General features: G+C 37.3%; 1 protein-coding gene across 1 annotated transcript in view; it reads right to left on the bottom strand.

The window, feature by feature from the left end:
- The window catches only part of LOC122144508 (neural cell adhesion molecule 1-B-like), a 29,323-nt gene extending 14,575 nt beyond the window's left edge, over positions 1–14,748 (bottom strand). The window contains exon 1 of the mRNA XM_042755449.1: positions 14,586–14,748. Within this exon, the coding sequence (XP_042611383.1) occupies positions 14,586–14,748 (163 nt within the window). The remainder of the gene's footprint in view (positions 1–14,585) is intronic.
- Between the last annotated feature and the right edge of the window lie 344 nt (positions 14,749–15,092).

The following is a 15,092-nucleotide window of genomic DNA, read 5'->3' as shown; positions in this document are numbered from 1 at the left end:
ACTTTTTGAAGTGTCAAAGTTTTGGTTGTATGGACTTGCAGTGAAAGAGACAGATCTCTTAGGTTTCATTTGTGTTTTGAAGATGAACAAAAGTCTTATGGGTTTGGAATGACATAAAGGTGAATAAATGGTGACAGATTTTCATTTTTAGATGAAATATCCCCTTAAAAACAAAGATGTGTAAAAGGAAGAGAGGTCCAAACAAGGAATGAAAATCAACATTAAATATTGGTATTATGTGTAGTAAAAGGTCTATACATAGAGCGATATTTAACTATTTTGAGATTTTCAACATTGACTGATAACCATGTCAATCATGTTGAATAACAGAACTGTGAAATTGACAGTCAATTTATAAAGACTTTACTTTGACATTTTACCATAGTACACATTGTAAAATAAAGTTTAATTCTATTTAATTCACTTAATTTTTACAATTTCTGTGTACACCTCTTATGCTGTTATTCAAGCTGCAATGTGTAATTTTCCTATCAGTAGAAGCCCCAAAAATGTATTATGGTTTTCAAACAGGTTTCTTAAACAGTCCTCGGTCTGTTATTGTTCAAATAAACAGGCCGTCACTCCAATATACAAATAACTCATAATAATACTATTAAAGCAAGTCAATTTACAATAAATGTTAAAAACTATTAATTATATTACTGACAGAAAAATCATCAAATTTTTGCACCACTACTTTAAACTCATGCCATTTGTCTTGTACATACAGTATGGGGCAAAAAAAAAAAAGAAAATTACACGATTGGCCACCCAGATCTGTAGATAGCAATTCTGGCCAATGAAACGCAAGTCAACCTCTAATTACTTGCATTAAAAGTTAATCCCACAATTCTTAGCTACCTACACACCAGTGATTCCATATACTGTAGGTGAATAATAGAATAATATGACAAATGCTGGTTGGCTGTGGCTCCTTAGATGAGTAGGCTGATATCTGGAGGTCACGGTGAACTGTGAACATCCCTATAGAGCAGTCATGTGCATTAGCGCGCTGTGAATTGGGAATATTTCTATGGCGCTGTTCACTGAGGCCGCTCCTTCACGGGCCATCATGATCCATTTAATTTTAATGACCAGTGAATGCTCGTTTGATTCACTACATTAGTTTGATTCACAGAGTGACAACATTGCAGGCAGAAGCTACTGGCGTGTACACCGCGTTTGGACAAATGAAGGCATTTACTCTCATTAAGCCAGTGATTAGCTATTAGCCTGTACGAGAGAGATGCTTTCATTCATACAATCTCAAATTACAGGCTTTTTCTTTCATTTTGTTTGGAGTTCTTGCTTATCCTGGTATTAATCACTAACACCCTAAATTTTGTCCATGCAGTGGTGAAATTATTAATGTCGTCAATACATCAATAGCATCACCTCTCCAATTAAGGAGGATTTTTTCCCCCCAAGAGGTACAGCTCAAATCTTCTGCTACGAAACACTGTTGCAACTGCAAAAACTGAACGAGATGTGATAAAAATGCAGTAATTAAGCTTAATGTGGTCTGAGGTCATAAAATTGCAGCACATAAAATGGCAGAAGCCCCACTAACTGATGCAAGGAGCTCCAATCCCAAACAATCAACTCAATTAACAAACAGCTATTCTATTCAACTGACAGTTTAAAGGGTTATCAATAAACGCTCATCTCTTAAATAATGAAAGTGCAGCACTGCATGATTAATTCCATCCTCCTCAGCCATCTGTCCCTACAGGATACAGTGAATTAAACTATCATATACACAAGGGAGCAAAAATAAGAGTTTTACAGGTTTGCAAATGCACTTGCATGTTCATTATCTTAATGGCAGATACACTGAGATATTCTGAGGGGAAATCGCCAATAAAGAATTGTGCCATTTATTTACACACACTGACTGCATTGTTTTAGCAATGGATTCATTAAAGGAGTTATGCAAATTGGGTAATATCTCAAACACACCCCACAATGGCCTAATTTGCAGGTTGCTAGTGAGTACTAGGTTGGGCAAATTGGGCAACTTCAGAATTGGGCTTTCATTTCCATTATTTGGAATTTGAGTTGAATTGGCCACAACCACAAGAAGTTCAGCTGGAAAGAAAGGAATTGCAGTTCAGCACAGATAACACATTTCAGGAATGCAACAGTTCTTAAACCCTGACCCACAATGAATATGATGAAAAATATAACCTAAAAGCAAATTTATATATCATCCTCCTGGTTTTTAAGGCCTATAGACTTTTAGAAAGTTTTAAAAACTTTTTTTTTCTCCAACATTCAAAGCTGCTTTCTTTGAAATTCGTTTACTTCCTTGCATTCAAATTCAAATTGAAATTCTGCAGCCGGTTTGCTACCTCAAATTCAGTAATCAAATTGGAATTTAAATTCAGTCAATTCAGTTTAAACTGTCAATCTATTATGACCCTTATTTGCATAGAAAGGAGGAATGTTAATACAATAACAATTACTTAAATGAATAGTTCACCCAAGAATGAAAACTCTTATCATTTACTAATCATAATTTCATTCCAAAACCATAAGACTTTTGTTCATCTTAGGATCTTGATGCAAGATAATAAATGAGTTTTGTTCTTGCGTGTCAAGCAAGCACAGATGAGCTTCCGTTAAGCATATTTGATTTGCTCTGTGCGTTAATCAATCTTTATATGTGAATAAAAGCCTAATTATATCCGTTCATCATATAAAGTAAACATGTCTCTTTAAAAGACTTAGATTAATCCATTCCATTCATATGGATTACTTTTACTATTTTTGCATCCGAAATCGCATACTGTCTAGTAGAAGGTAACACAAAATTCTGTCATGAAACTCTAGATGGCACAGGCCGATAGGTTCTAACTCAATCTGACATGACATTATTCATGTGGTGCAGCTGATTGGTTCTTTTTGTATCAGCAGCCAATGAGCTTGCTGCTCAAACATTCAAATACTCGGCTAGTGGTTGCTGTAGCAGTTGCAGCACGCTACAGAAACCCTCCACCTTCCCCAGCTCCACCTGTATAGATCTGCTACGGGTGATTTCATGTATGCTTTTATATGGGGTTGTCTCATACATGTTATATGTGAAGCAGCAGTATTTCTTACATGCTCACAGCATCATATCTCTAGATGTACTGGCATTAGCAAGTCTTGGTACTTGCTCTGCCACAGCAGCAGCGCAACGGTTTTATTCTGCCAAGACCAAACACACTGAAATTGCCTTGTATATTACCAAGCTAAACTCTCAGGATGCTTGTAATGGCAGAACGACATTTTGCCCCCTGAGGCCACGAAAAAGTATGTTTCGATTATATGAATGTGGGGAGTATGAATAAACTTTAGATGTAAACATCCAACAGTTTTTCACCTGTCCATGTGACTATCAGCTGTGTCGCTTTCACAACTCCCATGGCATCATAGGTAGTAACCTCCACTGTCGATTGAAAAGAGCAACTTTTCCTGAATCTCGCTTGAAGTGTAGGTCATCTGAGTGTGACTTTTTCACCTGCTATTTGTTAGAAACTATGAATTTCAGGTCATTACTACTGGGCTCGCATACTATTTTCTTCTTTTCCGCTAGTATCGGAAAATTACACATATTGGGTTCCTGCAGGGTACTAGCATGCCTTTCTGAACTTTTGAAAAATTGGTTCACCAATGAGAATATGAAAAATATCTAATATTGCAGTGCTAATACAACCAAAAGTCTTATTAGGTTGGGTAATTTTAATGAACAGAATTTTAATTGTTGAGTGAACTATTTACTTTAAATACACATGGTACTATTTAAACTGCGATATTGCATGCTTGAACTAGAGTGTGCTGTAGGTTTTTAAATAAGATGTAAAAATGGTTGCAAACTGTTTAAATAAATTGCCCTTTTTTGTCCTTATAAAAAACAAGCAAAACATAGACCAATATCCAATCACAAACGTTGTAAAAACTATATTATAGTAAGGCCGTGTTGCAAGCAAAGTACGCAAATGTGCAATGAAAAGAAAGTCGCAAAATTTTTCTGTACAAAGTGATCATAAAATTTACATGCAGTCAAAAACATCCAGAACATCAAAGGACAAACTTCGGAGAGGAGAGGAGGACCCTTCTAAAAGGTTCAAAGGTTAGGTTGAAGGAAATTGCAGTACTGTGAAGTTACTGTAAACATGCTTAAAAACTGGAGAATACATAAACCTTGAGATCGAAACCAATACGCAGTGTCTACGGTAGCATTGTTTGTGTGGTTTTTTGTAGGGTTTTTCTATTGTGGATCAATTTATACACCGAACTCGTGTAATGTGCAGAGCAGCATAAGATGAAAGGACGTCAGGGTAGAGCCGGCCAGTAAACCGCCGTGCTTCTCAAAATGTTTTGACGTAACATAAAAGAGTGAAATGGTCGTACCCGATTATTCACGCTGGGACAATGTTTTCAAGCTCCAGAGCTTTTTGGATGTTCATTTTTCTGGGTTGGCACGACACAGATTGCTGTGCCCCCAGCATAAGCTTCTTTTTGCTGAGGGTGGGGTGGGGGCATAATGCACCCACGGAAGCTAATTTGTGGCAGTCAGACGAGCAGTGGTTGCGCCCGGGGAACAGTCTGCCGTTAAAATTGGGAAATGGATCAATTTCATGTTTTTATTAATTTTATTTTATTTGAACCTGTCTGAAGGTGATTTAATCTCTGGAATGTTACAGGAGTGAGTTATAATGGCTGTTTTAGGGATGAATGCGGTGATTCTGATGTGAGTGACGGCTAATGCTGGTACAGGAGACGGATGGAGGCCGGGCCCAGAGTGTTTACCTTCTGCTCTCAGTGTGGATGCTGACATTCACCAGCATCAGGCAAGCCACAGGACACAGTCACCTCATCCGCAAACGCACATGATTGGTTTGAAAGGAAATTGTTTGCATGAAAGATACTAGAACAAAATATACAGACCCAAGTTACAACTATTCAACCAAAAAAAAAAAGATTCACGGGTCTTAGAACCAAACTGCAGAGAAACACAAAAACCAAGCACCGCAAATTGGCTTAATTCCAACGCTCACACAACAAAGCACAGAAGCAGATCCCACCAGCACAGGATTTCCGTCTGAGACGCCTTGAGGTATGGTTTTGATTTAAACACACTGAAATATATTTATAGACTACAACAATCCCACACATACGGTATCCCACACACACACACCATACATATATATATGAGATATATATATAGATATATATATCTAGATAAGATAGATATATATATATATATGTATAGATATATATATAGCTATTAGACCACACAACACCCACACACCACACACCACCACACAACGACACTTTTTTTATAGTGGTGCTATGTACAAAACATGGTTTGGTACAGATATCGGTTCTTAGGCGCATTTGCTATCACACACGCAGTTGCAAAAAATTGTTCTAAGTGTAGTTTTTGTGGCTAGGAGGGGTTACACAGGTCTATGGGTGTTCCTGGTGGTGGCCTACTCTGGTGCAAAAGTGTTATTTGGTTGTGCTCTAAGGGGTTGTTAGGAGATTTTAGTTCTAAGCAATTGCCTAGGGTCGGTCTTGGTAGGGGCTTATCAATTTGACTATGCATGATGAAAAATGGTTCTGATTGTTCTAAGATTCTGAGGGGTTCCTATGCTGTTTCTAAGTGTTCTTTTGGTTACGGTGGAGTTGCTAAGTTGCTACTTAAGTGGTTTACGGTGTGTTATTTTGGTGTTTGCTTTAGTGGATTAAGTGGTTACTAGTGTTCTCGGTGGGGTTGATACTACTTGATAGTTGGATTGTTTCCGTGTGTGCTGATTGGTTGTTTGGTAGAGCTTTTCTAAGAAGTTGCTCAGATGTGCTTGTTGGTTCTAAAAGGTTTCTGTTTTGATTTGCTAGGGCACTGTTTTGGTTGCTATGTTTTGTCAGCTGGTTGCTATGACTGTTTATCAGTTTATGGGGGGGGTTTTGTGTATGTGGTTGGTATTGTACATGGGTTTGTTTGCAGTTTTCCAATTGGTAATAGGTTACGCCAATCTGTTCCAAGGGTTTCTTAACAAGTGGTCATCGGAGGCCCCAAGTTGATATGAGGTTCTTGAAGAGTCTTTAATGAAAAGGCTGTAACCGTAGTTTGTGTTCAAATTTCTCAATGGTGAGTTGGATGACGTCAAAACCAGCTCGGGACATAAATGGTAGGTAGTGGATAAGTCAAAACAGCTCTTTTCAGGGCAAGCCGTTTTGTAGCATTATCCTTTTCCTTTCAAGGCAATAATTACTTGTGCTGACCCCGCTGCTTTTCGAGGAACTGGTTTACTTTAGGCCACAATTCAATCGTGCAACTGGTCTAAGTTTTAGCAATTATGAGGAAATGCAATTAGCCAAGCATCCATTAAAAAAAACCTTGATCCGCACCTTCTGTTGTTGGCGCTGGATCATTGATATAAATTGCGCGAACATAGACGCTTTTATGGTAGATCGGGCGGGAGCATTACATTCTTCAGAAACAAATATGATCCACTGCATCTTCAGAGGCCTTCAGATGTCAGGAGCTAAGGAAGACTGCTATGGTCATTATTACATCCCAACACACAGAAAAAACATCACTCGCTTAGGATAACATTCTTGGCTAAATCTTCCCCCCCTCCCCAGCATGGAAACACTCGTCGGGACTGATGACAGCCTCACTGGGTCAGGTCTCTAAAGGTGATGAGACGGCCAGTCCAGTCTGTGCTGAAACTCCACGGCCCATCACAAACTATCGTGGGAGGGGCCTGTCTGTGTGATTGTCACAAAAAACAGGTAACAAAAAAAAAAAAAAACAACTGGGTGGATCTTTATCATTATAGGGTGGTGTGTGCCCACCACTGCCAACACAAAACTTCAGTCAAAAACAGCTGGATCAAAGGTGCCTAAAGCAGCCGATGACCCCCTTAAAGTGTTGCTATGTGTTTACGAAGGTGCATATCATTGGTTGCTAAAGCTCAGTCCCCGCATCCAGGATTGTGTTTTTCACGATTTTTGGCGATCGCTGAATGGATACGAAAAATTCACGCACACTCCGCAATTTTCACAAAAGAGCGGCACATTTTCGTAATTGGCACAATTTTTTTCCGCAGGATTTGGGCTTAGAGGTCCTTGTTACATCACGCAATTGCGCATTCAGTCCAAAGGAAGGTTGTTACTACTTGCCAGTTCCAAAAATGGGAATAACAGCCGTTGCGTTCTCATCACTGACCGAATTTACAAAGAGGCTACATTGGATTAAACGAACCAAAAGCGGAACTATAATCTCACGCTACTTACTCCATGTGGGCTATAGCAGCACAGACGTCGTTATCTCCTCATAGCTGATAGACGCAGGCTGATCTCGGATGTGATATACAACGCGCGCTTGGGAGGATACAGTGAAGTTAAAGGAGTTGAATTCCCCACATAAGAAAGCAATAAACATCCTGTGCAATTTGTGCGAAAAGCGCATTCACATTTCACGCGCAGGAATCGTAAAAGCTGATATCAGAAACAAACGCCCCTGATGTGGAGGAAACTGGAAAAAAACATTGTTCCAATAAACACAAATCCCCACCCTTCACCATGGATCTGAACAGTAATACTCAAGGAAACAAAATTGTGGCACTAATGTTCCGAATGTTTTCGAGTGGATTTTAAATGCTTCACCAACTAACTAAACAGCGGCTCACGGAATCAGTTGTTGCAGTAGCATGCTAATAACATGTCCAATTTGACATTGGACATGAAACATTCCTCGAGACAACCACGGGCTACTGCAGCCTGTCTGATTGGACAAGAACACGCCAGTCTTAAAACATACATTCTTTGCCAATGTAAATGCAAGACAATTAGATGTGCTCCGAGATATACAATGTGCGAGTAGGGTGAGTGCCTTACTCGGCATTTGCTGGTGCAACCTTCTGTAGCATCGTAATGGCAATTGTGCTGGTTGTTCCTCACATGTCGTTCTGCGAGACCTGACAGTGGACTTCTCCGAGTCAGAAAAGTCCTAACAGTGTTTAGAAGAATGCGTGTCTGGGGCTATATTAATATATATCACGGCAAAACAATAAGAAAGTACTCAAATATGCACTGCAATTTTGAAGAAAATGCCGCAGAAAAGTCAGTCAGTTCAGGCCGCAAAACTCGGAAAAAAAGTTCTGCAAAATACTTGAGGGACGGTAAAGTGTTGCAACGTGTTCTTTGTGTTGTCTACTGCATCGCTATTTGGTTGTTGAAGTGTTCTGAGTGTTTGTTGAAGCCTTTCTTTCTAACGGTTACTAGGGGGGTTTTGGTGGTTTGCATCAGTGTGCTTTGTTGTCAGGCATGTTGCTATGCAGTTGCAAAATTTCGTCTCCCCTGGAATGGTTCTTAGCATGTTGCTATAGCTGTTTCTAAATGTTGGTTGCTACTAAGTTGCTAGCAGTTGCTAAAAGTGTTGTGGGTGGTATCTGTGATTGTTTAACATGTTCTTGCTGGATAACTAGGGTGTTGCTCTGTAGATGCTGATGTTTTTGAGTGGGGTATAATGCATTTCGAATACCAGCTGCTAGTGTGTATCTTGGTGGGTTGCTATCTGGTTTGCTAAAGTTAACCGGAGAGGGGTTCAGTGTGACCAAGCTGCTATGTGGCCTGCTAAGCTGCTCTGAGTGGATTCTTAAACATAATGCTGCCACTGGTTGTCTTAAGGCCCCATATACTTCAAGCAAAATTGGCAGAACAAAGATGACAGTGACGTCATTTCGAACAAAATTGGGGCCAAAATGACGTTTGTTCTGTGGCTCCGCCTTATTTTCACACAAAATCTTCTCTGGGTTCATTTCATTTGTCGAGTTCCTTTGAAGTGAGATGTCTAGGCGCGAGTAAAAAAACATTGAACACAGTGGAGAGCCACTTTATAGTTGCAAATAAAAGCCCAAATTAAATTAAGAGACACTATTTTGCCATGTTTATTACTGCTGCTGCGCGTGCTTTTAAATTCAATATATTGAATAACAGTGCAGTGTTAATACATGTGTTGTGACTTCACGGGAAGGCCATACCCAAGCTGTTGCTATGAACACAAATCATTTTTATAAAAAAAAAGTTTGTTGTGTTTTATTTTGTTACTGAGAAGGAAAGCGTGCCCGCACTATATTTACATAGTTCATAACTTTACAAGACGGCGCTTTCAATCACGAGAGTGGGCAGTCTTAGGGAACAGTATAACGTTTGCTCACGGTATTTCAAACTTCGTGTTTACCCCTAAACTAAATGAATAATGAAAAATACAAGTTTTTGTGTTTTTAGTATATTCGGGGCCTTTTAGGGTGATTCTTGTGTGGTCTAGATAAGGTGTTGCCAAGAGGTTGTTAGATATGGTTTGCACATAATTGATTGTAAAGGGCCCACCTGGAGGTCTAATATGACATTATATGGCTTGGGTCCCTTTTCTAATGTTTAGCGGGGGAGTTTGGCTTTGTCCAGTTTATCATCTGCGTCAGTGCAAAAAAAAAAAAAAGAAAAAAACTACTTATTGTTATTAAAACTAACAACATGCTTGATTGCAACACAATCTGAGGGTGATACTTTAGGTGCTCCGGCAATGACCACGTATGGAATAATTATGTATTCAAGTTTAATAAGTTTAAAGGTTTCCACCAAATATGTAGAGCCATAGTAGTATGGGCGTGGCTTGATGCGTCACGACTCGGACTTGTTAAGTGTCACGCTCTATCAGCCTTATTTCTCGAATGAAAAACAGACGGAAAAGACGTGAAATAATATAATACCTGAGGATCATAGCTACTTAGTTTTTGCACAAAGCATGTATAGACTGTAAGCACACACTCCGAGCACTGAGTCGATCGACAATCCCTAAAGAAATTTCATTTCAAAGTTGGCTAAACTTTAAATACTTTGTGTGGTACTAATAATTGGATTACACTGTGATTTTTGGGTGGCGTGGGGGCCTAAAGTTAGACATGTTGAAGGCTTTTCTGCATGATCACAAAATCCAGAGCATCATGTAATATTAACTCTTTTTATACTTACGCAACAGAAGGATCTTTTTTAGTTTTGTTTTTTAATATTATAATAATCAGAACTATGAAGATCACCATCCAGCTGCATAACAAACCTGTTGTGTCTCGAGTGGGAAAATGAAAAAATCCCATCTAGGGAGCACATGAAGAAAAAGACAAACGTTCACTTTTCTTTCGTTTGATAACTAAATGAGGAAAAAAGTAGCATATGCACGTTAAAGACGTCCCGTAAAGAACACATTGCTGAGTGTTTGCCCCCCAGTTATTCTTTACGTTGTTCTATGTTATCCTAATGGAATTAATGATATATATATAAGCCTTTTTATATTTTGATCACACAACCATGCATGGTTTTGCATACACTCTCTGCTACGCCTTAATCGAGGGTAAGGCAGGTAAGATTAGAGGAGAAGATATAATTATTATCTAGTAGCAGCATCTAAAAGATTATATTTTAATTGTAGTCAGGCTTTTGCGGAGTACAATAACATATGGCTGACCTCATACACAGACAGGACTGTAAAGCATAAAACTCTCAACATTGTGATTTCATGGGGTCTTTAATCCTATAACCATAGACAGAGATTAAACAAAACAATTAAAAATACAAAGAATATGAATGATATCAAAAGATAACAATGATCCAGGGGACATGAAACAACTTACTTGTGTAAGAATACCCTAAAGGATCCGGTAGAAAATGAAAAAAGAAATAGAGAGAAAAAAAAACATACAAATGGGAAACAAAATAGGGGGAAAATCGCATAAAATGACAGGATGAAAAAAAGAAAAGTCTCAAAATGTCAAAGGGTAAAGCTGGTAACAAGATCAAATAGCAATACTCTCTCATCACTCATACTTTACCTGAGTTAGAGTCATTAATCTCTGGACTACTTCCTGGAGATTTCAGCACTAAATGGGTTTTGTTTCATGTACTGACAGGAAATAAATCCCAGTGCATAATGTGTTGAGTGTATGATGTGATAATGGCATCTCTGGAAGTCCCAAAACATCCCGCTGATCACACAAACATCCACCAGGGGGAGTAAGAGGGTAGATGTGTGTGGTGTTTAGACATAATGAGAATATCAACACAAATCACAGGAATATTAATGTGGTCGATTGATTTTTATTGATGTTTTGTGGAATATTTGCAGAATTTTATGTCCTGTGTGAGAGCAAGATGTTCTGTTACCAGTCAGAGTTCTTGTAGATGAATTCAAATATAAAGAATAAAAGATTGAAATTATTTATGTAAGGTGTGACCAGTGTAAGTGAATGTGCTTAGCAGCGATAAACCTGCCAAGCATTTATTATTTATACACAGTAATCTGAAAATGTATCAAGACCAATGTTCTCATTGCACTGAATAACTAATATTACATTAATATGTAATCCTTTGTGATCTATTTCTATGCAATGAAAGTCACAATTCACAATTTTAATGTGAATGTGTTGTAATATTCTTGTCAGAAAGAATAGAAATATGCTGTGGCAGTTTTTAATCTTACATTTATAGTAAGTCCACAGGCTTCGACCTATGAATAATACATAACTTGCACAAAATATTAAAAATAAAAGTGCAAACGCTGGATAGCCACGTGGGAACTGTTTATACATTGTCAAAAAGTGGCAAATACATCAAACCACCCTGGTGTTGCCTAGAAAAGCTGGTCCACTTCAAAACTCTTAAGAGTCGTCACAGATGAGCTAACAGTTACTCTGAAGGAGTGACGAGTTCAGTTCAGCTGAGAACAGAGTAAAGGTGAGCCAGTCAACCATATCAAGAGCTCTACATAATACTGGCCTGCATGAGAGGGAGGCACAAAAGAAGACACTGCTCAGAAAGAACCAAGCAAAAGCCTGTCTGGAGTGCATGATAGTGACAGAGGTGCAGTCAGATTTTTTTTGGTAAGATGAGACTAAAATGGAAAGGTCTAGATGAAAAATAAATAAATAAATATTTTTTAAAAAAGGACAAGGTTATAAGCAGGAGTGCACATAAGATTTTCAGCCTGGTTCTCATATAAGCTGGAGATTTAGTTTGGTCCTCGCATGGTAAATGGTGTGACCCATCAAATATAACTATAAAAAATAAATGAATAATAGTGATAATATTATTGCACTTCATTTCATTTCATTTTTTTATTACTTTTTTTTATAAAATAATAATATAAATAATAAAGTGTGATAAAACTATATTTTATAGTAAACATAAAATGCTAATATTTTATTATTTTATTATTATTATTATTATTATTATTATTTTAATATGAACCTTAATTTTTTTTTTTTTTTTTTTTTGAATTATTTTAATGATTTCATTTTCAAACTTAAAATCAGCTAGCTTTTATTTTGGCGGGTTGCCAGCAAGTAAGTATATGCGCTTCCGGGTTTAGCTCTGCCGACTGTTTTTGCATGTGCTTTGAAAACGTTGGTGGGTAGCCTAAATTTATGGTTCCAGTTTGAATAGAAATCTTTTACAGTACAGTTTGCCGATCTAAAATGGTAATTGTGCATTAACAGCTGTCAGCCATGTTGGTACGCAAACGTGCGATCTGAACTAATTTACACAGCACATTTCCAATTTTAGTCGTGCATGCTGACCTGCGGACCACTTATGTGCACGTCTTGTTATAAGAATATATTAATTAAAAATAAAAGTAATATCTATCTATCTATCTATCTATCTATCTATCTATCTATCTATCAATATCGTCATCTTATTATTGAAATTTTCGTTATTTTTAGTTTTCAGTTTAAAGTAGTATTTTTCTTTGTTTTTATGTGTTTTACATTTTTATCAGTTTTTTATGTCTATATACTTTTTATTCTTTTCTTTTGATTTATTTATTTACTTACGTATGTACATAAAATTTTCTGTTTTAGTTTTATTTATTTTAGTACTTATTTATTTTAGACTTATTTGAAAGACATATTATTTGAAATTTAGCTAACGTTTATTTTATTTCTAACAACTTTTTTTTTTTTAATGGATTTAGTTCTAATTAAAAATAATAACCCTGATACGGTATTAGTTATTCTTGAATTGAATAAAAAACACAATAACATTTAACTGTCCTGCTGTGATGCCGGGGTTTGTAATTCGACACTGAGCAGAATCGGTAAGTGGCTGAAAATTGTAATATTCAAACTACTTAAGCATTAGGGCCTTACTCTTTGCACATGAGCACAAAACGTATCTTTTAGCTATCGCGTAAGCCAAAGACTTCACCCCTAGCGGTTGAGGAGGTGTGTTGGCCGTCACACCACGCTGCGCTGCTGTTGAACGATGACCAGGTGCTTCCTGAGAGAGATAAAACATGATACTCACGGACAAGCGCTCTGTTTTGAAGACCACTGACTGGCTGCCGTCGGCATTCCGCCCTTGCCGTTTATGGCATACATCTTGACTTCGTAATCCGGTTTCGGGTTTAAGGCCGGTGACTGTTGGATGGAAACTCTAGTTGTGGACGCACTGAACATGAGGAATTTAATCAAAAACCCATTTATTAATTCATAAACAACAGCATGCATGTTAAATGGGCGACATAAAACCTTGGCACTGAACATGAGGAAATACATTTGACATTTAAAGCTTCCCAGTGTAGATTGATTCATTCAACATCATAGCTAAAACATTTCTTAAAGGGATATTTCACCAATAATAAAAAAGTATGTAATCATTTATTCACCCTCATGACATGTTGTTCATTCTTCTGCAGAAAAAAGATGGTATCTTTGAAAAATGTTGGTAACCTAATAGTTTTGGTTACCATTGACATCCATTGTAATAAACAAAAATATCTTCTACTGTATGTTACATAGAATAAGTCACAAAGGTTTGGAATGACATGAGGGTGAGTAAAATGATGACAGGAATTTAAATTTTTGGCCCATGAACTTACCTTTGACTTATATTACAGGGTCAATTTTATTACTTGCTGGACTATTTATAAGTCATAAGCAGAATACATTTCTAGTAAACTGGATGTAAAACCATTCTTAAATCAATTGTTTATTTTCTGCTTGTGTTTCGTTACATGCAAACCTAATTCATTACAATGGAAATACGTTCACAAAATAATTGCATAATAAATACTGTACACTTTTGTTTCAAATTGATTTATTATTTTCTTTCGATCTAGTTATTATGTTAAGGTTCTGGCACTCAAAGACAGACAATTTAGTTTTTCATGATCATTTTACTAAAGTAAAATTTGCTTTGCCATCAAAAGTGCATAATCTGCAAAAAAAAATAAAAATAAAAATAAATATATATATTATATTTAAACTGTAATAATATTTGAAAATATTACTATTATTATTATTATTATTATTACTACAATTATATTATAGATTTCAATTGCATTTTTGATCAAATAAATGCGAACTGATGAAAGCATAAACGGCTTGTTTCACAAAAAAGAAAGTATTTCAAAAGAACAAGAAAAATTCTGTGCTTCTATGATACAGTTTAAGTTCATTATTAAAGTCTACAAACCATGCAGTAGTGTTTATAATCCATATAATATGGATGGTGTTCTCCATTTTATGTGACAGACTCACCGTCTTTCACCTCATAGACTCGCTGCACCCATTTCCCTCGGCCCACGGCTCTCCACTCGGCTCGGTACTTGAGCACAGGAACTCCTCCAGTGGACTCGGGGGCTCTCGAAAAGCACCTGAGCCGTGCTGGAGTACGGCTGCACTTGAGTGATGGACGGCTCATGCCGAGGGGCACATCTGCACCCACAGAGGAGACACTTATAATACACAGTGGGAAAACTGCACTTTAACAGCTTATGCCCAATTATACGCCCTGATGTAACGGTCTGTGCTTCCAGCACCACTTTTACAAGAGGAAAATTGAGCATTGTATTGCACTTTATTGAACAATTCTACAAGAATAAAAAATGCAGTACCTCTAAAGCAAAAAGCACCCAAACAATCAATGTAACGCGATTTGTCTACTGCTAAATGACTATAATTGTGTTTGTTCTTGAGATCAAATACAGAGAACAGACCAGCTGGGAATTCACAATGAACTCTTTGGATTCGGTCCCGGATCTCTTG

Source organism: Cyprinus carpio, unplaced genomic scaffold (assembly GCF_018340385.1).
Source record: "Cyprinus carpio isolate SPL01 unplaced genomic scaffold, ASM1834038v1 S000006701, whole genome shotgun sequence".
Taxonomy (NCBI): domain Eukaryota; kingdom Metazoa; phylum Chordata; class Actinopteri; order Cypriniformes; family Cyprinidae; genus Cyprinus; species Cyprinus carpio.
This window is presented reverse-complemented; position numbering and strand designations above follow the sequence as displayed.